Source organism: Tiliqua scincoides, chromosome 4, assembly GCF_035046505.1.
Source record: "Tiliqua scincoides isolate rTilSci1 chromosome 4, rTilSci1.hap2, whole genome shotgun sequence".
Taxonomy (NCBI): Eukaryota; Metazoa; Chordata; class Lepidosauria; order Squamata; family Scincidae; genus Tiliqua; species Tiliqua scincoides.
The window spans coordinates 175,421,576-175,443,521 of record NC_089824.1 but is presented as its reverse complement, the minus strand read 5'-3'; the positions used below and the strand labels follow the sequence as shown (position 1 = coordinate 175,443,521).

General features: G+C 43.2%; 1 protein-coding gene across 1 annotated transcript; it reads left to right on the top strand.

Annotated features, from left to right (window-relative positions):
- The first annotated feature begins 3,747 nt into the window (after positions 1 to 3,747).
- Positions 3,748 to 20,225, top strand: REN (renin). The gene is made up of 9 exons (XM_066626219.1): positions 3,748 to 3,815; positions 7,452 to 7,608; positions 7,756 to 7,879; positions 13,147 to 13,265; positions 14,919 to 15,115; positions 17,435 to 17,557; positions 18,384 to 18,528; positions 19,107 to 19,205; positions 20,064 to 20,225. Exons 1-9 carry the CDS (start codon positions 3,748 to 3,750, stop codon positions 20,223 to 20,225), a joined length of 1,194 nt encoding a protein of 397 aa, XP_066482316.1.
- The last annotated feature ends 1,721 nt before the right edge of the window (positions 20,226 to 21,946 follow it).

Genomic DNA, 21,946 nt, shown 5'->3' with positions numbered 1-21,946 from the left:
ATATTTTCTTTTCTCTGTCCTAACTCTCCCAACACTCAGTTTTAGTGGATGTCCCCTGGTTCTGGTGTTACGTGAGAGTGTAAAGAGCATCTCTCTATCCACTTTATCCCATGCATAATTTTGTATGTCTCAATCATGTCCCCCCCCTCAGGCGTCTCTGTTCTAGGCTGAAGAGGCCCAAATGTCGTAGCCTTTCCTCATAAGGAAGGTGCCCCAGCCCACTCTAATATCAAGTCTAATATATTAAAAGTAAAATATAAGTTAAAAAGTAAAAAATAAAATGAATGAGGACCACCTGAAATTGGCTCGCGATCCACCTAGTGGGTCCCGACCCACAGTTTGAGAAACACTGGAATAGACATAAGGCATGTGAAGTTTGGGTAGATAGGCTGGCCTATGCATATAGAAAAACCCAAGCACACATAGCAAATCAACTTTTTGTTAAGAGCTTTACTGGGACAAGGAAAGAACTGCAGCCATTGTTACACATAGGCAGAAAGTATCAAGACACCTGGATTTAAGTGAGAATACTTAATATTTGAATAGTGCTTTCTGCATGTGCAAAGTGCCTCCCATATATTATCTTGATGTTGTCCTTACAATAACCTAAGGGCCCAATTCTACCCAACTTTCCAGCACTGATGGAGCTGTGCCAATGGGGCATGCACTGCATTTTGTGGTGGGGAGAGCAACCCACAAATTTAAACAAATTGGAGGCCAACACTTACATACACCCACTGTTATTGTATAACACTAGTTCACATGCTGTTGCCTCTCCAACAAAATCTTGTGCATGTGTGAAAACCCGCTGAGTGCTTCCCAGGCCTCCCAATGCCATATAAAAAATTCTCACCCATAAGGTTACTGAGGCCACCTCAATACAAGTCACTTGGCTGACGTTGAGAGATGCTCTTTATGTTATTGCTTCACATAGTTCTCCCTTCCCGTCATCATCGAAGTCCCTGAAATACTGTTTTGTCAAAAGACCGTTGGACCAGCTCCTTTGATCTTTAACCTGCCCCCAAAATGCTGAGTTTGAGAAACATCTCTGCGCAGAAGTCTGATGCTCAAGGGAGCTTGTGGGAAAATAAAGTGATTCAGTTTGAATGAGAAATATCACTCCAGTAATTGCCTGCAGAGTTGGAAGGTTGCTTTGACCTTGGAAAAGGAGGGAGGGACAATTAGTGGTTGCCTTTCCATAAAGCAGTAGGTGTACAAGGATTTGCTAGAGTTTGGTGTACAGTTAGACAGTAGGGAAGCTTGCATGGACAGTTCTTTTTTTGAACTGGTTGCAAAGTAAGAATTTGAATAGCATAATTTCCTTCCTGAATCAGAGCCAGACTTGCTACAGAAGGCCACAGGCTGAGACTGTATACCTTGGAGAATCACATACTCTGGATTAAATGCAAATATCGTATGTGGATATTAATCATGTCTGCATGAGCATCAGCAACAGCTACAGATTGAGTCTCATTATTCATTATCCACGGCAAAAATATAGCACTATAGCAAATCAATTTAAAAAACAAAGTGCCTTTGCTCAGGTGATTTAAAAACAGCCTTGCTGACCTTTGTGATGTTAAGAGTCATTAAGAGGACGATCCAACAATCAGTTTCTCTCCAGGCTCTTAGAAAGGATTATCTTCCTTGGAAGGGAAAGGAGAGGAAAGGGAAAGGGTCCCTTGGAGAGAGAATGATTGATGGATTGTCAGCTGGCTGCCCTCTCTCTAACTATGGTAAGGGACTGTTTTCCTTTAATTTAAAGGGCCCTTCTCATCATGTTGAGTTAAAAATCTCTACATTTTAAAGGGGTGCATTTTTCCCCTTCTCCAGGGGAACATTCCTTCTCATTTGCAGTGGCCATTTGTGTTGAGTCAAATCTGTGTATAAAAAATCCGTGTATAACAAGGTTGGACCTGTATTTGTACCTGGGTACACATATCTATGTGAATTATTTTCCCTGGGTTCATGTGCACAGATCAGCGATCTGCGTACACCGCTCAGACTGTATACCTGCATTAAATGGAATGTGTGAACACCTCTGCCCAAGTGCAGGCTAACATTGCTTACACCTTGGTAACATATGTCCCAAATATCTGCCACAGAGGGGCCCAATTCAGAGTGGGACCATGGCAGGAAAAAGTATTAAAAGCCATGGTCCCAGCCCATATCAGAGCTCCCCATAGCTCTTATTTGAGGGAGGGGGAACAAGCCAATCAGCTCATATGCTCACATTACATACAATGTGTTTGGCCCTGAATGAAGAACTGGATGGTGCAGAGTACCTGGGGCTATTCAGAAATTCGAGGCACTCCAGCTCAGATAGAGTTGCCCACTCTTTTGTTTTCCTCACAGAGTGACTTATTAAACCAATCATAAGATTTATGTGTACAACATGAGATCAGATCTAAAGCTCAGGCTTTAAATCTGTTATCAGTGCCAACAGTCTGGTCTAAAAAGGTGTTCTGGTCTAGAAAGGTGTCACGCAAGAGTGCTTCTGATCATGCACAAAGAGCCACTGAGTAACTGCAGTGACAACATTCTGTCTCCATGTGACTGGCAAGAGGAGTTACACAGTTTGCAGATGCAGGCTTCTCTTGGCTCCAATGCAGGCTTAAGCCCTAGCCTGGTGTTCTTCAGCTTATGGACTGCAATCCCAACAGGGTTGCAAAGCCTCATTTTGGGGGTTGTGGCAACCTTTCAAAGCCTGTGCAAGAGAGGGCTTGGATCCAGTTCAGTTATGGTACTGCCTTATCAAAACTGAGTTCTTGATATAATCCTGCACAGCCTTTTCTTGCTGTCTTGCCCCACAGCTCCTAAGACCAGCCCTGCTTAGGCTGCTACCACACAGGGTTGTTGTGAAGGCACAAGGGGTAGGGGGAAATGGGGTGGGCAGGGGTGGGTTGATCGGGTCCCAGGAGGTGGGTGGGATTGGTGGTGGGTCCCAAGTCTCATACATTGTTTGTTTGTTGGGTTTGTGGTATGAAAAAGGTTGAAGACCATTGCTCTAGCCCTTTTGTTTGTAGAAATTCGCCACCGAAGGGGAGACTTGGGGAGGGGAACCATTTTCTGGTGGAAAAGGGGGGCTGCAACAGCAGCCCAGAAGGTTTGAAGGTACTGGACTGAATCTAAAGGAACTGGGAGTCCTAGATCCCAGTTGGTGGGGTAAAAGGTGAGACAACAACCATCCTATTTTACCTCCTGCTTAATATTGACCAGAATAATTCAGGGTAGAGATTCTTGCTTAGATGCTGATAAATAGCACCATCCCATTGATTTGACTATATCTTTACTGATTACATGCCTCTACTGGCCAGCCGAGTCTGTATTCCACACAGCAGGCATCATTTTCTAAGAAATGCTATTAAATGAAAAAAAAGACTGACCTACTTAGAAATATTTTTAACCGTATTATACAATATGCCTTGAGGGATCTTGTTGCCTCATGAAGCTACATATACGGAGCTAATAGTGTGCATGAAAGGGAGCAAGTGTACATAGACATGCGTTAATGTGCTCTGACCAGGCTGCCCTCTGCCAGGAAGCAAGGTCAAGGTTCATACCTAAAAAGTGTCTCCCTACCCCACTGGCAAGATTTATTGCCTCCTACCTCCCATTCAAAATCTCGCAGAAGCCAACTCAAGAGGCAGCAAGTTTTGCTATAAAAACCCCATGTGATTTCCTTCTCTTTCATTACAAGAACGCACAGCTCCAGAGTGAAGATCTCCTACCCAAGGCAGGGATACAATGAAGCAGTGTTGGGCCTTTGCTGTGGTGGCCTCCTTCTTGTGCTTTTCCAGTGATGCTTTCCAAAGGTAAAGCCATCTCTTTCTGTATGATAGCCAAAATGTAGAGGATGATGTGCTGGCCTTTCCAAGCAAGAATTCATATTTATGCTTAGTATTCCATAAGCAAGGCCCCAGACAAATAAGAGCCATCTGAGGGCCGAGCATGGGGTGAATGAAATTGTTTGTAGGTACCGTAGATACTCATGTATAGTACGTGAAATTTCTGCCAAGTAATCAAGTTCCAATTCTCACTTCACCTGATCTCCGGGTCAATCAGAGGGCAGAGCCTTTCCACTCTGAACAGTTTGGAGCCAAGTTTCTCAAGCAGCAGGCAGGCACAGCTCCTCAGAAGCAATCTGTTAACCTTTTATTCTCCTTCCTTCTGCTGCAGCCTGGTTCTGCTTTGCAAATGCTTGCAAAGCTGGTCTGTTTATTGAAACACCAGGATGGGAATCCTCCTTTCCATCTGAAGCAGGCTACAATTCAATGCACCCTTACTTAAGAATAACACCCATGGAAAGCAATGGGTCTACTTCTGAGTAAAAAGGGTTGCAAATATATGCAGCTGCATCTCTTTGCTGTGAATTGAATTGCACACTCCCAGTTATGTGTTATGGGTTGTATGTTGTATGTAGAGCTTCTGGCTTAACACACCAGACACCTTAAAGGTGGATTTGATTCATGGTTCAACCTTTTTCACTGGCATATCCCTTGGTAGCCCATTTCCATAAATTGTACCCTTCCTATTAGCAAAATGTTTTAATTAATAATACAAGCCCTCATCTCCCCCATATGAAAAACCCAGACTTCATGTATTTATCACAGTGTTTTCTCTTTTCATCTGTTTGAAGAACAGAAGATTCTGCCTTTGCACTGTTTTGCACCAGAAGTGTGCTGAGAAATTCTGGCTGATTGATCACTTTCCATATTATGTTTCAGCTTTTTTACTGTGCTGGTTTTCAATCACTGGTGCATACATGAATTGATCACCAAAAACTAGCTATTGGTGGGGCTTTCAAAGTCAACTAGCTACCTTCCTTCCTGCCTTGCTGGCCCTGCAGAGCATTCTGGAGCACGACCTGCTTTTTTCTGCCATTATTCCATTCTTTTTCAAGTACCCCTACAGGTCCTGTAGAGTGTCCCTGGGAGTACATGAATACCAGGTTGGGAACCACTGGTATGTTGTTTACTGGTATGTTGTTTACTGTGCACTTACTCTGATAGTGTTTATGAAAAGGTGGTGAAGACCAGAATTTAAAAAAGAATAAAAATGTATCTTATGATTTTTTTATTATGTTTTTAGTAAATTAGAGACTACAGTTCTTAGGTGACAATTAGTGGTAGGTTATTTTTCAGAATCTGACCTCGGGTAAAATCAGACAAAATTATAGTCAGACACTCCCCTAAGTTTAACCCCTGACTTATCCGAGGGTCATAGAAAATTCCTTGATTGTTGGCTCAAAACCTGCCCTCTGCTTCTGTGGGGTCGACTTATAGGCGAGTAGCTGCGGTGTTTGCATTTCTCTGGGTAGGTGAGAAACTGACCCTTATGGATGAAATGCAGGCGTCACCAGGCTCTAGTTCAACACTGGGGCCCAATAGCCTTTAAGCTGGTCCAGCTTCATACTTAGCATCTTCCTCATAGCTCTGGCATGCTTGTCATAATGATGTATGCATAATGTTGGCCATGCAGTGAGTGGTTGAGTAATTCCGAGTAGTAGAACTGGTGTATTTTGAAGCCGCTGGCATGCCTCTCTGCTGTACATTCTTATGGAGCGCAAAGTGTTCAATTTACAGTTCCACACTGGATTCATTGTGCAGCTTCCTGTTTTGGTTTATGATTACAGCCTTTATGATGTTACCTGTCATATACCCATTCTACTTTCTATATGGGCAGTCCAAGTGGAAGCACAGACCCAAATAGATCAAGGCTGAAATGGTTCCTGAATAGGAGCTATGGTGGGGCTGATACAGATCAGATTCATTGAATGGGGAGAGGAGCATTTAACCCTTTACCTCACTGTGGTTATATCTGGATTGTGCCTCCTCATGACTGCTCTTTATCCGAGAGGAGAGCTCTGATTGGCATCAGTGGGGACAATGCACAGAAGTCCTAATTTCACTATTGTTTAAAGAATGGTACAGTACTCACAAAGTGGCTGTGGCCCATCATGGCTGACTTGCAGCCTTGGACCTCTTAAGTCAACTTCCTTGCTTCCCCATAACAACATTTTCTCAATACTTTTGCTGCTGCAAAGATATGTTATGTTTTAAAATATACCACTTGGTATTTTTTAAATCAGCCCAGCACGCTAAACTAGTGACAGCCATCTGATGCTTTTGAGTGTGCAAAAGAACGTATGGGGGACCTCAGATGTCATAATGAGGGGTGTTTTATGGTTCTAGAGATGGAATAAGGAGCTGCAGTGAGAGTTAGATGAGGGAGCATTGTAGATGGCAGAGGAAGGAGTTAGTGTTTGTGTAACTAACAAGAAGCATTTTTCATTTAAATTTTAAAAACACAGAATAAATCTGAAGCATAAAGGCAACAGATTGCTACCACTAAACATGGGAAAACACAGGAGAGCAAAGGACTGGAGAAGATGTTTCAATTTCTGCTCTATCCTTTTAAAATAAATCAAATGAATAAAAAATTGTATAGAAGTTGAAAACATTCTTCCTAGTCCATTGCAGGCATTTGCTGCCATCTAGAGTAATTGTGTGGCTGTAGCATGTACCTAGCCAGGGCGGCTTCAGTCTGTGGATCAGCTGACTGCAGAAAGGTTTCAGGTTTGTGCTTGAGTATTTTTTTCAGCCTGGATTGCACTTGTAGCAAAGTCCAAACCTGGCCACAAACTGCTGTTTTCTATCAACAGAGCTTTGGCAGCATTAATTCTTAAAGCAAAGTCTACTCTGTTTGATCTGAATTTTTGAACAAAATAGCCATTGCAGGTATACAAGAGAAAAACAGAACCTTGGGTATATCAAAGAAGCAGTTCAAAACAAGCTTAAATTGGGAGTGGAAAATGGATCCAATGACTCTAATCAAGGAGTGTGCTTGGCCTGATTATGGGCTTCCTAGAGGTATTTGGTTAGCCACTGTGGGCAATAGGGGACTGCTGTATTATTGCACCCTTGGTCTGATCCAGCAGAGATCTTCTTATATGAACTGAGGCTGTTCAAGATTATGAAAAAGATCCATCCAATCTACCCGACATATGCATACTCGGAGGTTCATACGTTTTGGCTGGGCTTGGTAGCCAACCATTAATTCTCATTGCTAGCAAAGAGAAAATTTTCTTGCTGTCTTTTTCAAAGTGCCAAGGTGATTATGGTCTCTTTGCACATGCTTCCTGGTTTTGCAAGAAAATAGTGGGTTGGTTGAGGCATAGTTATACAGACATCTTACCTATGACACTTGTATTTGGCACAAGACATGCCAGTTTCGTTCTGAAACTGACACTCTCTGCCTATGTTGCCATTACTCATGTGGTGGAATATACTAAAGAGGCTCTCTCTGCTGGTCACCAACATTACATGTTGGGCCAGTGCTGGCCATCTGCCAACTGCATTTTTTTTATTTCTGCACATATTGCAAAGGTTGTTGGGTCTGATAAACAGCTAGAATTTGTAATTTTTTTAAAAAAAAAAAATACCTTTCAGGATTCCACTCAAGAAAATGCCCTCCATCCGGCAGACGCTGCGGGCGATGGACGTAAAAGTGTCAGATGTCTTCCCATCACGGAAGTACAATAAATACTCACTGGGCGCAGGACCTCATAATGGAACAGCACCAACCAGCCTCACAAACTATCTGGATGTGAGTGTGTGATAACCCCTGAGTGAAACCACCACAGAATCTGGGAGTTTCGTGCGTCATCATGCAGATGTCTTTGGAAGGTGCTCTGGCAAAGTTCTAGGTGTTAGCAGCAATCTCGTGGTTTATACTTTGTTGTGTGTCTTTCAGGTGCAGTATTATGGTGAAATAAGTATTGGAACTCCATCCCAAGTCTTCAAAGTAGTCTTCGACACAGGATCGGCCAATCTCTGGGTGCCATCTTATCAGTGCTCCCCGCTGTTCAGTGCCTGTGGTAAGTCATCGCACATACTCCTGGAAGCACCTGGAAGTCAAAAATATGGTATGGAATGCCTAAATTTTTATGATGAATCTGTCCAGTGTCCCAGAGGCCTCACCAGTGGATGCCACTGTTGGGTGATAGCTTCTGCATTCTCTCCTCCTTCTTAATACTGATTTATAAAGATTAACAAAAATGGAGTCAACAGAAGTCTTCATCCAGAGAAGTAGAAAGCTGCACAGCTGCTGCTGCGCCTGCTTGTACTCAAGCTACCCCATAGAGATTCATACAGGGTGATAACATATGTTACTTTGTTGTCCTACATGCATTACCATATTGCTGGATGCAGGTAAATTTTATTTATTTACTTACTTACAAATTTATATCCCGCTTTATCTCCCAGTGGGCGTTCAAAGCGGCTTACAATAATACAATACAAATTTAAAGACAAATACAGTACAAATACAATAAAAATATAAACATCAAATCAATACAAATATAAACATTAAAATTACCTAAAAATATCATTAAAAGCCAGCAACAGACAATAAAATTGCATAAAAACAATCAGCATAAAACCTTCACTATTCATTTTAAAAGCTCGAAACTCAGTAAATGTAAAAAGAAAGTCTTTAGACCTCACTGGAAGGCCGGAAGGAGGGAGCAGTTCTTAAACTGAAAGGGAGGGAATCCCAGAGTAGGCGCCACAATGAAGAAAGCCCTACTCCTTGCTACCACCCCTCCCACCTCTGTCGGCGGTGGCACCTGTAAAAGGGCCTTCTTCTCGTCCTCATGGAGAGGACGAGCCAGATTATATGGAAGAAAGTGCATTCTCAGATATCCTGGCCCCAAGTCATATAGGACTTTAAAGATCAAAACCAGCTTGGAAACTAATGGGCAGCCAATTCAGGCACTGGAGCAGCAACACAACAGAGTCAAACCACCACGCTCCAGCAAGTAAATGGGCTGCCGCATTCTGCACTAATTGCAGTTTCTGAACCATTTTCAAGGGCAATCCCGTGCAGAGCATGTTACAGTAGTCTAATCTTGATGTCACTATGGCATGGATCACTATGGCCAGGCCTGCACAATTCTAGTACAGCCACAACTGGCACACCAGCCAAAGCTGGGCAAAGACTCCCCTGGCCACAGCCACCACCTGGGAATCCAGGAACAGCTGTGAATCCAGGTGAATCCCCAAGCTGCGGATGTGTTCCTTCAGAGTGAGTGTAACCCCGTTGAGAGCAGGACAATACCACCTGCATCATGGATTTCCGAACCAGGAAAACCTCTGTCTTGTCTGGATTTAATCTCAGCTAGTTAGCCCTCATTCAGGTCCCATTTGCTTTCAGCAGTGCTCCAAGGCCTCAACAGCCACCTTGGAACGTGGTGGAAAGGAGAGCTAGAACTAGGCGTCATCAGCATACTGGTGGCATCCCATTCCAAATCCACAGAAGACCTCTCCCAGCGATTTCATGTAGATATTAAATAGCATGGGGCACAGAATAGAACCCTGTGGCACCCTGCACATCAAGGGACAGGTGCCGAACAGGCATCCCCCAGCACTACCATTTGGGACCTTTCTGTCAAGTCGAAGTGGAGCCACTGCAACACAGTGCCCCCAACCCCCAAGTTGGCCAATCAGCCCAGAAGGACACCATGACTGATGGTGTTGAAAGCCACTAAGTGGTTCAGCAGGACCAGGGACCCACTCCCCCTGCCCAGGGCCTCTGAGAGGAATTTTATCAGGGGGTACATAGTTTCTTTTGGGCCCCTTCCCAAAGTGGGAGGGGGTGAAACAGAGTGGGGGATGGCAATGGGGGTGGGCAGAATGGGGGTAAAACAGGCAGAGGGAAAGTGGTAACAGTCTTTGGTGCCTAGGTATACCAGTCTTCCCAATGCAGAGCTCAGGTCTACCTGCTTGCCTGGCTTTGGCAGCTATACGGAAATATGGAAAACCAAACACATTCCTAAGACTCTCAAAATATCTTTCAAATATATAAAATCATTGCAGGAGATCAGTATCATTGTATCTAGGCTCACACTGGAATGGAAAGTGTCCTGTGTACACCAAAACTGACTTCTGCAGCAGCTGCAGTCCCGCAGCTGTGTCGCTGAGCTCCTTTACACTCCTTCATGGTAAGCAGTTCCACTAGCGAAAGAGCTACTGTAGCAGGTCAGTTTCCTGGTCAGATGTGACACTGTTGAGGAACGTATGCATTCCTGGGCCTGGTGTGTTTGGCTTGTGGCAGTTGCCACCATACACCCACGATAATGCCTCCAGCATCTGATGCGGGCAGTAAATCTGGGTGAGATTAGAAAATGGAAGATCCCAGGAAATTTCTGGGCTCCCTCCTTTGGCTCCTGGGCCCCCTTTTTGACCCTGGGCCCGGATACAAATTACCCCCTTTACCCCTCTCTCCTAGGCCCTGAACACAGGAAGCAGTGCATACCCTATAGACACGGCAGCACTGGCACTGGAAAATTGGATAGGATTGGGCCCTTAGGAGGGTGTTTGGTTTTCCGTATTACTGTATCTAGCTGCTGATGCCACATGGGTGGGTAGACCTGGGCTCCAGGTCCCCAGCACAGGTCACCTAGCTAGGTGATCAAGGCTGTTTCCATCCCAAAACCTGACCTGAAACCAGACTGAAAGAAATCTAGATAATCTGCTTTATCCAACATCCTCTGGAGCTTCGATGCCACCACCCGCTCAATAACCTTGCCCAGAAACAGGATATTCAAGACAAGCTGGTAGTTTTCCAGCACTGTTGAGACCAGAGAGGGCCTCTTCAGGAGGGAGCGCACCACTGCCTGCTTCAAAGCCAGTGGTAGCACCCCTCTATCAAAGAGGAATTAATCACTCTCCCTGTCCAGCTCCTCCTGGGCAAATCTAATGAGCCAAGCTAGGCAAAGGTCAAGCAGGCAAGTGGATGGCCTCACTCCAAAGGAGTCTGTCCACATCCTTAGGCTGTACAAGCTGAAAAGAATCCCACTAAACTGGACAAGCAGACACAAAGGGGACATAATCAGACATTGTTACTGTGGCATCCAAGTTATGACGAATGACCATTTGTTCCTGATTATAAGTTGCCCCCTTCAAAACTGGCACAACAGATTTACATGTAGAAATCTCTTTTGGTATGTTATTTGTGTTTGTGAAGTTTGAACAGTTTGTGAAGTTTAAGCTGCAACCTTGAATAGTGGAAAGTGTCAGAATGTCCAGGTGCAAACAACCAGAGGATTTGTTGGCCTGGTCAAATGGGTCACTTTGACTTTTCTATATGATAAATCAGTATTAATATTCTCTAGGGCATTGTTTCTCAAACTGTGGGTTGGGACCCACTAGGTGGTCCACAAACCAATTTCAGGTGTGTCCTCATTCATTTCAATGTGTATTTTATTTTTAATCTATTTGACTTGATGCTACCATGGTATGTGCATTTGGGGAAATGTTACAGACCTGTACTTTCAACAATGATAGTCAATGTGGCTTATGCCCAGGTAAATGTGAATAGATTTGCAGCCTTTGGGATGTTAGGGGAATTTTTTTTAAACATATCAGCTTGTGAGGATTAGGATGGTTCTTCTTTATTTTAAATAATTTTGTAAACTTATACTTTTTGTGAACTTTTAATTTACTTACTTAATTTGATTTGATTTTGTCATTTTAAATATTTTAAAATTTTCCTACTTGATGATGTCACTTTTGGCCATGACATTACTTCTGGTCGGTCCTGACAGATTGACATTCTAAAAAGTGGGTCCCGGTGCTAAAACGTTTGAGAACTACTACTCTAGGAAATATATCAATTCCAAGGGGACAATGGAATGCAATTTACAATATCTAGCATTTTGACATTTAGATATTGTATACTTTTGATACTTTATTACATCATCCATTTATTACTCGATCTACTGAAGACCTTCAGAAAGAACCAACAAGTACTAATGATTAATCAAAAGCAGGGCAATTATTCCACCTTTTAAAGAAGTAAGGGCCCAATCCTATCCAATTTTGCAGTGCCAATGCAGCCGTGTCAATGGGGCATGCACTACATCCTGTGGTGGAGAGGCAATCACAGAGGCCTCCTTAAGGAATGGGAACATTTGTTGCCTTACCTTGGGGCTGCATTGTGGCTACACAGGTGCTGGAAAATTGGATAGGATTGGGCCTGATGACTGGATCCCAAAGGATCTTCTCTATGGAGAACTCGTGCAAGGAAAGTGCCCTACAGGTAGACCACAGCTGCGATACAAGGACATCTGCAAGAGGGATCTGAAGGCCTTAGGAGTGGACCTCAACAGGTGGGAAACCTTGGCTTCTGAGCAGCCCGCTTGGAGGCAGGCTGTGCAGCATGGCCTTTCCCAGTTTGAAGAGACACTTGGCCAACAGTCTGAGGCTAAGAGGCAAAGAAGGAAGGCCCATAGCCAGGGAGACAGACCACAGACAGACTGCACTTGCTCCAGGTGTGGAAAGGATTGTCACTCCTGAATCGGCCTTTTCAGCCACACTAGATGCTGTTCCAGAACCACCATTCAGAGCGCGATACCAGAGTCTTTCAAGACTGAAGGTTGTCAACACACAGATTAATCATTTTAGGACGCAATCCTAACCAACTTTCCAGCACTGGCATAACTGTGCCAGTGCGGCATTTGCTGCATTCTGCAGTTGGGGGGCAGTCATGGAAGTCTCCTCAAGATAAGGCAATGTTTGTTCCCTTACCTTGGAGTTGCATTCCCCTTATGTCTGTGCTGAAAAGTTGGTTAGGATTGCAGCCTTAGTCAATTAAAAATCAATTAGAATGAAATAATGTGATTATTACCAAAATGTCAGTATGGGATAGATGTCTTTTTGAGGAACAGATATGTAAGAGAACTTAACAGTTTAATTCACAAATGTGGATTGACTTATTGTCAGAAATGCAATTATCAGTATGTTCATTTTTCATTCTCTAGTCACTCAGAGTAAAACACTTAACAAAAATGAAAAGCTGGCTAACATAGACCCCCAACTGATTAGTCTACCAATTAAAGCTTTGTGGACCTAATCAAAAGAAGATATACTGAACGGCCATTTTGCCTTTGAATTTATTAATGACTGAATCCCTTCTGTCTGCTCTTTATGGATACAAAGAAAATTCTGACTACTAAACCAATGTGGGCTTTGGTATTAAACATTTTGCTTTCAAGCATTCATTCATCATGGATTATCAACTCTTTCTATAGTACTGCCTAATGTAACTTTAAGAGGCAATATTCCATTTCTTCTTTTTTTTCAGTTTCACACAATCGCTATGACTCCTCCAAATCAAGCACGTACATGTCAAATGGAACCAAAATTGAAATCCAGTATGGACAAGGAAACATGAAGGGTTTCCTCAGCAAGGACGTTGTCATTGTAAGTGGTAAAAAGGGGGCAGATGTTCACTCATGGACCTTCCTACGTCTACTCTGGAGGAACGGGCTCAATTTCTCCATCCCTGGCAAGCAAAAACTGTTCATAGAGTTAGATTCTTTCACACAGAACCACTGGGTTGTGGTTGCAATCTGTTGAACCCAAATAAGAAAGATCCCAATAATCTGAACTGCTTTGTATTCAACCTGTGGATATATATCTTGATAAGGGATCAAACTTACAGCACAGGCATTCCTCTTTTTAACTGTGTATCTTTAGACATGTTCAAAACCTGTTTTTCAGTGGTGCCTAATTAAAGTGTGGCTGAATCGAAATATCTGCCTATTGGACGGTGCCAGTGACGTCCATGATGATGAACAACACCTCTTATCCGTGCCCCCAAGGATCCACAAATGTCACTGTCACCATGGTGACCATCCTTGCTCCTCGGGCAAGCATGCTTTCTTCAGCTCTGACTTCTTGCTGCCTGTCAGAGATACTTGGAAATTGAGATGCCACCACCAGAGTTGCAAATTGGAGACTGACCCCCACCCCCGTGTTCCTTGAAGCCTGAAATTCAGGCAGGAGGCTGGGAAGGGGCTGCTCATCTCAAATTTTGCATTTCAGAAACAGATTGCGTCTAAAACACAGAACAAAGTAAGAAACAAGACCCATCACAATGTCAGAGGTTGGCTTGCCTCTTGCTGCAGTGCCGGTCAAAGCATGTCTATTTCTGACACTTCCGCGGCATTCGGAGTGCAAAGGCAGACCTGAAGCTCTCGCCCTGCCCCTCCCTTGCTTCCTTGGTGATGGCAACAGCGTTGTTGGCAGCCACAAATAGTGACTGGCTACCAAGGCCGGCCAAAGTCTGTGGACTCCTACCCTCCCAATATCCACTACGCTTTAAAAATAGTCTTAAAATACTGTTCCTTTTAATATGGTAAAAAGAAAGCATATTTCTAATCAAATGCTGTGTGCTTATACAGGCCTTTAAAAAGAACAAAGGGGACCATGGAACTAGGGGACGTTCCCCCTCACCACCAACCAATATCCTAGTATTTCAAATTCCCTTTCTAACGTTTTACAAATGTTACTTATATTTGAAAAGACAAAACAATAGTTGTTTTTTTCTTTTTCAAAAAAAGGTATGTTTATTTGAAGGAAATGCTCTCTTCCTCACCAATATTAGGGCACAGGACCTCACTTTCACACCGCAACACAAAGGCAACAAACAAGGCTACAAGCCTATTATGTTTCTCCCCCAACTCTATTGTATTGGTACGGTTTAGTTATTAGGCTACCAAATAACTAAAGTTAAAACAACAGAAATGACTGGGGGGGGGGTGGTTACTTGCTTAAAAAAAAACCTTTATGTATTCATGCAACAATCTGTATTTTACAAACTGCCTCCTAGTATTTTTATACAAGCCTATGCTACAAAGAGCCAGGTGCAGACCCCATGCCAATTTGAGTGGCCATTGAAACAGATGCAAAAATGCAAAACTGCGTTATTTGTCTCTGAGAAAGGGAGATAACCTTTTTTTAAAAATTCTTGTTAGCTCTAACAATATTCTGCACTGAATAATTCAATGTGACAAGTACACAGGACTCATTGGCTTCCTGGCTGTGCCTTCATTTTTCTTTTCTTCACTCCAGGTTGCTGATATTCCTGTCATCCAGGTGTTTGCAGAAGCCACAGCGTTAACTAATGACCCTTTCATCTATGCCAAGTTTGACGGAGTGCTTGGTATGGGGTATCCCAACCAGGCTATCTACGGTATCACACCAGTGTTTGATCAGATCATTTCTGAGGATGTCCTGAATGAGAAAGTGTTTTCTGTCTATTATAGCAGGTAAGTTCAGAGCAAAAAGCCCACACTAGAGAAAAAGGAAAGATTGCAACCTTGGCCAGGCTTGAATAATGTGTGCTTTGAATTCTGTAACAGAGGCTGGAATCTCTGGAAGGAGTGTATTTGTTCCCTAGGCTATCATCTTATAGATCTGCCTGACTTTCTTTCCAGAAAACCTAAGATTTGGAATAAAAACACAAGTTAATTTAAACCCAGGCTCCTTACAGCTCAGCCCTAGAAGCTGTCTTGAATGTCAGAGCTCATTTCCAGAATGTATTTTCTGAAGATAAATACATGACAATCTCTGCCCATGTGCAGAGGGCATTTGTGTGTCTGCTTTCCTATGTTATCAAACTGACTGATGTTTTTGCAGTGTAGTTTTTATACAGAAAGAATGAGCGAACAGTAAAATAAGTACTGGGATTGTTGAATGTATAAAGCTGACTCAAAGTGTGCCAGATCATTGGTCCACCTGCATCAGTAATGCCTCCACCAACTAGCAGCAGTTGGGTTTTAGGGCTATTTCTTCAAGATCTTCTAAGCATGAGGGCATAAGTGTTGCCTTCACTGCAATTGACCGTATAAGGATGCTGTGTGATGTCACAGAAGTATCATGAAGCCAATCAGGGTGAGGGCAATACGTCTTGCTCTCATTCTAGGGCAGCGCTTCCCAAACTTACCCAGCCAACGACTCCCCTGTTGAGCTCCAGACCCGGAAGTAAGTGCCAGTGACACATGACACACTGACATTATTGGCACTTATTTCTGGGTTTGTGCCTGGAAAACAGCTCAAAAATAACATTAAACTGGCTAGGGAGGATGGATGGGCCCTTCTGCTCCTCCACAGGAAGCCCAGCCCACTGCTCCAGACCTCCATGATGTGCTCTAGCATGCCATGTTGGACTCATGCTGCTGAATGGCTCAGCAAGCGCAGGTCCTGCGACACCCCCAGATATGTTGTGATACCCTAGGGCATCACAATGTCGAGATTGGGAACCTCTTCTCTAGAGCCATCTGGGAAATCATTTGACAGCAACCAAGTGTTAGGACTCCCAGAAACACCACTGATGTCACCACTACAACTACAAAGCACACAGTCATCGTGCTGGTAAAGAAGTTGAACAGGGACAGTTTTGTGAAATTTATTGCCTTCACCCCCTTTTGCTGAATAGTTCTAGGAAGATGTTCTAGATGAGTTCTAGAGATGTCTCAGGCCTAATATAGGAAGAGTCTTGCCACATCAGAGAGTATGGGCATCAAGGGCAGATAAATCTCCACTCTAGTTTCGCCCCTTCTAGAAGCTGGGCATTGGTCGTATCTACCAAATGCACACCTACTCAAAGTTTGGGAACCTTATTCTCTTAGGGTGCCACCGGTCTCTCTGTTTTTAATGCATCTGGTTATCAGACCTCTTGGAGAAAGCATCCCTAGGTTAGTTGTTTTAATCATGACCTTCTCTGGTTGAAGAACTTCCAAGTTAAAAAAGAAAAAAAAGAAAAGCACAAGATACAACCTCACTAACAATTTCACCCTTGCATCCCAGTGACACATTCCACGGGAAGGGCTTGAAAGCACTGATGGTTTGAGCTACAGTATGAATATATAAGCCTCCAGCCTTTGAAGGCTGGGAGCCTCAGTTGCTTGGACCTGACACGTACACTTAACATTGGTTATTGTCTGCGTACGCTTGAAAACTATGTCCACCTAATTGCTTAAGCAGAGCAGTGGATCCCAACATTTTTTTCATTTGCATACCCCTTGGCAGCCCATTTCCATAACTTGTACCCCAGATATTAGCCAAATGTTTGTAATTAATATAGCTGCAGTTATTTCAAATTTATATGTTTTCAACTACTGATCCATATCTGATAATACATGAATTGATGACTAAAAACTAGCAGTTAGGGGCTTTCACAGCCAGCTAACTTCCTTCCTTCCTGCCTCGCCAGCCCCGTAAGGCATTCTAATACAGACCTGGTTTTTTCCACCATTATTCAATACCCCTAAAGGTCCCGGCAAGTACCCCTTGGGGTACACATACCCCAGGTTGGGAACCACTGACGTAGAGGATTCCATATGTGTTCATCACTCTAACAACCAATCCCGTGCTTTAACCTCAATCAGAGGAGGACCCTCCCTCCAGGGTGCAAGGAGCCTCCCTCACATTATATTGCATACAAGCTTCCTAAGTGCCCTCGCCGACAAGAATCTGAAAGGACCGGGACTGCGTTGTGTCTTCCCTATAGGATGTCTCCACCCCCTCCCACCGTTTTAGACAGGCTAGAAAGGAAGAAGTTACTCTGTTTGTCATTCTTGTCCTAGAAACTCTGAACTGAACATCGGGGGAGAAATCATCCTGGGAGGCAGTGATCCATCTTACTACACAGGGGACTTCCACTATCTCAGCATTACCAGGAATGGCTACTGGCATATTGATCTGAAAGGGTCAGTAACTCCCTCCTCACACACTCCCTCGCCTGTTCAACTCCATGAAAACTCCTAAACTATACTTAGCATTTGTTCAGTGCTTCCCAAATGCCGAGATATGTATCATCATGATGGAATCATTGCAACCACCCAGTATTATTATCCCCGCATGGCCCCTAGGGAGCAGAGTCAGAGAGGGGATGGCTTGCCTAAGACCACTGACTGAGGTGAGATGTGAACTGAGGAAGATCTGATTGGCTGTTTGGTCTCTCAGCCTCTACACTGCACCAGCTCTCATGGAACCATTCACATGTGATCAATCTGAATAATCCAACAGTGGTCTTTTCACTGTTCTGTGAAACTCTTACTAACTAACACATTTATTAAATGTGCATCCCAGTCCTATGCATATTTATTTAGAGGTAAATCCCACTTTTTCAATGGGATTTACTCCCAGATAAGAAAGCACAGGACTGCAGATTTAGGGCCCAAACATATCCAATTTTCCAGTGCCGGTGCAGCCATGCCAATGGGTCGTGCACTGCATCCTGTGGTGTGGGGGTAGTCACAGAGGCCTCCTCAAGGTATGGGAACATTCCTTCCCTTACTGCAGGGCTGCATTGCAGTTGTACCGGTGCTGGAAAGTTGGATAGGATTGGGCCCTTAGAGCCTAATCCTTTCCACCCACAGCTGAAAATTGTGACCACTATATTCTGTGTTGGGGGGGGGGAGAGTCACAGAGATCTCATTTATGTAAGGGAACAATCATTTCCTTACTTGGAGGTAAGGTAACAGAGTGCTTTGTCTGAAACAGGAAAGGACAGCTGTTTTGCTTTCTCCACAGGGTATCTGTTGAGGCTGAACTGCTGTTCTGTCAAGAAGGTTGCACAGTGGCTATAGATACGGGCAGTTCCTTTATTACTGGTCCAGCTAGTTCCATAGCTGTTCTGATGAAAGCCATTGGCGCTATGGTGATGGAAGAAAGAGACGTAAGTAAATGCTTCACTTACCTCCAAAAGCTTATCCACTCTTCCAGTGGTGGGCAAGAAAATGAAAGTACAAAATTATGAAAATGTAGTGGTGGGATTTTAACATTTGGTGGCCTTCATGCCCTCTTTCTGCCCAGAAACTTTCAAAGCTATAGGCATAGGTTATAGCTAATCCTAGCACTACCCTTTTGCTCTGTAAGTAACCTGCTGGGCACCTTTTAGTGGGAGGCTGCTTATGAGAACAGATGAGGCTGTCTTAAAACAAGCAAGACTTTTGGTCATCTAACTCTGTATTGCTTAATCTGACAGGCAATTGCTCTCAGATGCTTTCTCTTTTCCCTCTGGGAAAAGATCTGGGATCTTTTAATTGGAGGTGCTGGTGATTGAACCTAGAACCAGCTGCATGCAAAGCATGAGCTACAATCCTTCCCTAAATTCTTCATAAGGGCAGGAGAGAGTGACTCTCACTGGATGTACTAGGGAGGATTTTTTCTCTTGCCTAAAATGCTTTGACCCATAGCCTGAGAGAACAGACCTAAACACCTTTCTTTTTCTGCAACTCCCTTCTTCTCTCACAGTATGTCATTGAATGTAACAAGATCCACTTGCTGCCTGATATTTCCTTCCACCTCGGAGAGAAAGCCTACGTCCTCCGTGGCTCTGCCTACGTCCTCCAGGTGAGATCTTGGCAAGGATTTGCAGTAGTTGGGGCAGATATAGGGACTAGGAGGTGGACTAGAAACAATTATTTCTGTTGGAACTCCAACAAAGATATGTTACTCCATGTGCAGAAGAAAGGGGAAAAGGTCTATCATATCTAGATGGCACAGTCCCACTGGAGATCTACTCCATGTTCTTAAGCACATAAGAACTTCTTTGATAGGTCAGATCAAAGGTCCATCTTGTTCAGCAATGTTTCCCAGATGGCCTAGCCAGATCTTTCTGGATGTTCATAAGGAATAATGGCAGCAGCCATCCCACATTGTGTATTCCCAGCATCACTCAGATTTATACTGTTTCTATTCAGCCTTTTTGCTATTAGCCATTTAAGGCTCTTTAGAATTGTTCAAAACACCAGTTTGAGTTACCTAAGCTAATACGGTGCTAAATTCTACATTCATAATTTGGTATTTTTATGGTTGAAGGGTGTACATTTTTATTTGAAAAAAATAAATTTTTTTAAAATGAAAGCATTTTAAACACTTGTACCCCTCCAAAACCGAAGAGTTTTGGGTGCTTTTAAAGTCTATGTATACTATATAGCTGAATCAAGGGCACAAGAAGGCTGTGTTTGGATAAACCCTCAAAAGTAAGTTCAAGATTGGAAACATGTCTGCAAAAGACAGAGAGATGTGGGTTCCCCATGAGAACACATTTTGATGAGGACTTTTTAGATACGGACATCTGATTGTTAGAACTCAACAAATTCTATGTATTTGAACCAGCTCACAGTACTACATGAATAAGTATTATCTGTGGCATAAATTTGAGCTGTTGACTCACTTCTCTGCTTGGATGGGCCATTCTCTCTGCAGCATTCCGGCTATGGGAAGGACTTCTGCACTGTGGCATTTTCCGCTTTGGATATTCCTCCTCCGCTGGGACCTCTGTGGCTTCTGGGTGCTAGTTTCATTGGCGAGTACTACACTGAATTTGACCGGGAAAACAACCGCATCGGCTTTGCCAAGGCCCTCTGACACCAGGAGAGTCCCATTATGCAGAATATGATCACTTGAAGGGATACTACTTACTGTGAAAGAGAAACCACTTACTGATATATTGTTTTCAAAGGCACAAAGACCTTGTTTCAATATGTATGCAAAACCTAATAACTCTGCCTCACAAAGAAACCATCGATAACATTCTGAATCACAGATTTCTCAGACCACTTTGCATTTTGTCTACTCAAGTCAGTTAGCTGAAAGCTTGGGCTTCCTATCTGGATCACTGTAGTTGTCTCATCTTTAAATTCTACTTTCCAAATTAGACTGTCTGCTGAAGACTCCCACTTTCTCCTCAACAAAGGAAATGACCTGAAGATCACTTTTGCTGTCAAGGTTAAGGCCTTTCCCTATCATTTGTGTTGCTAACATCAGTGCCAAAATACCTCCTTGTGAAATGGACTTTCCACACTTAACAAAGTCCCCCTGTATTCAGCCAAAATACGATCAGGCAAGATTCAAATAAAAAACAGCAGTGGGGGGAACACTCTGAAAGATGGAAATAAGTTCTTATAGGTGGGACCTTTGTATCCACTAATTTGAGTTACCACTGATACCGAGGTTCACCTTTAAATGCCTTGTAACAAGGAAAAAAAAGCACCAAAATCCAAGTTCCTACCTTCGCACTGTTAAATTATAATTTCATTCCATAGATTCCATTATTTACCCCATCTAGTGGCTGAATGCAGTATACTGTCTATACTAATGCATTCTGGGGTGACAATAGAGAAGCAAATAACCTGTGTCTGTAAAGTTATTTTTCCACTGATTTAAAAAACAAACACAGAACAGAACCCCAGTAGATGATGAGGCACGACCTGTATTGCCACTAAACATTTAAACAGTTTTGAAAGTGCTACTGAAATTTATTCCAAACATGAGAGGTTGAGCAAAAACTGCTTACCTGAGGTTCCTGCCCCATTTTGAAGTAGTCATTTTGTGCATACACTATATGGCTGTTAAGTGACTGCATCAGGGAGATTAAAGCAGAGACTTGTGCTAACCCTTTGCATTTTGGCAATGAGCTAAATGACAGAAATGCCAGGGATACAATCAACTTCTCATTGCTGCCAATATCCAGTCCCCCATTGATTTATTTCATCATGGTGCATATCTACTGTTACATCTTCCTTCAGTTATTTGACCAGTAAAATTCTGATGGGTAATGCAAAAGCTCCTTCATTAGAGGGGCTGAAATCCTTGTTGCAGTCACTCTGAATTGCTACAAGATGAGATGCAAACTGGAGGGTGGGTTGCCCTTTTCACATACCGCTCCTTTCCTATGTAGAGACACCCTCAGTGAAGGAAAATGCAAGCCTACTGTAACGCGAGATGTGTGACATAATTGTTGTTCATGCTGTCGTAACATGAACTGGGCAACCAACATGTGATTGGTTTCTCTGTGTATGAAAATAGTAATGTATGAAATAGCATTATGCAGAACAAACACACAGACTCTAATGCCCAAACGTTTATGCCACCATAAATCTTGACCCACAAAATTCTATGGTGTTTTTTTTTCCTGCAATAGACAAACATGGTTCACTCTTCTGGGAAGCTGATATTTGTCTCTGTAGCTGAGAGCCAAACTACATGATGCCGAGTCATATGTGCTGTGGTTATTTCAAAATGATGATCAAATGATTACTTTATTGTATTAGCAACAACGCAGTGAAACAATTACATAGGACACAAAA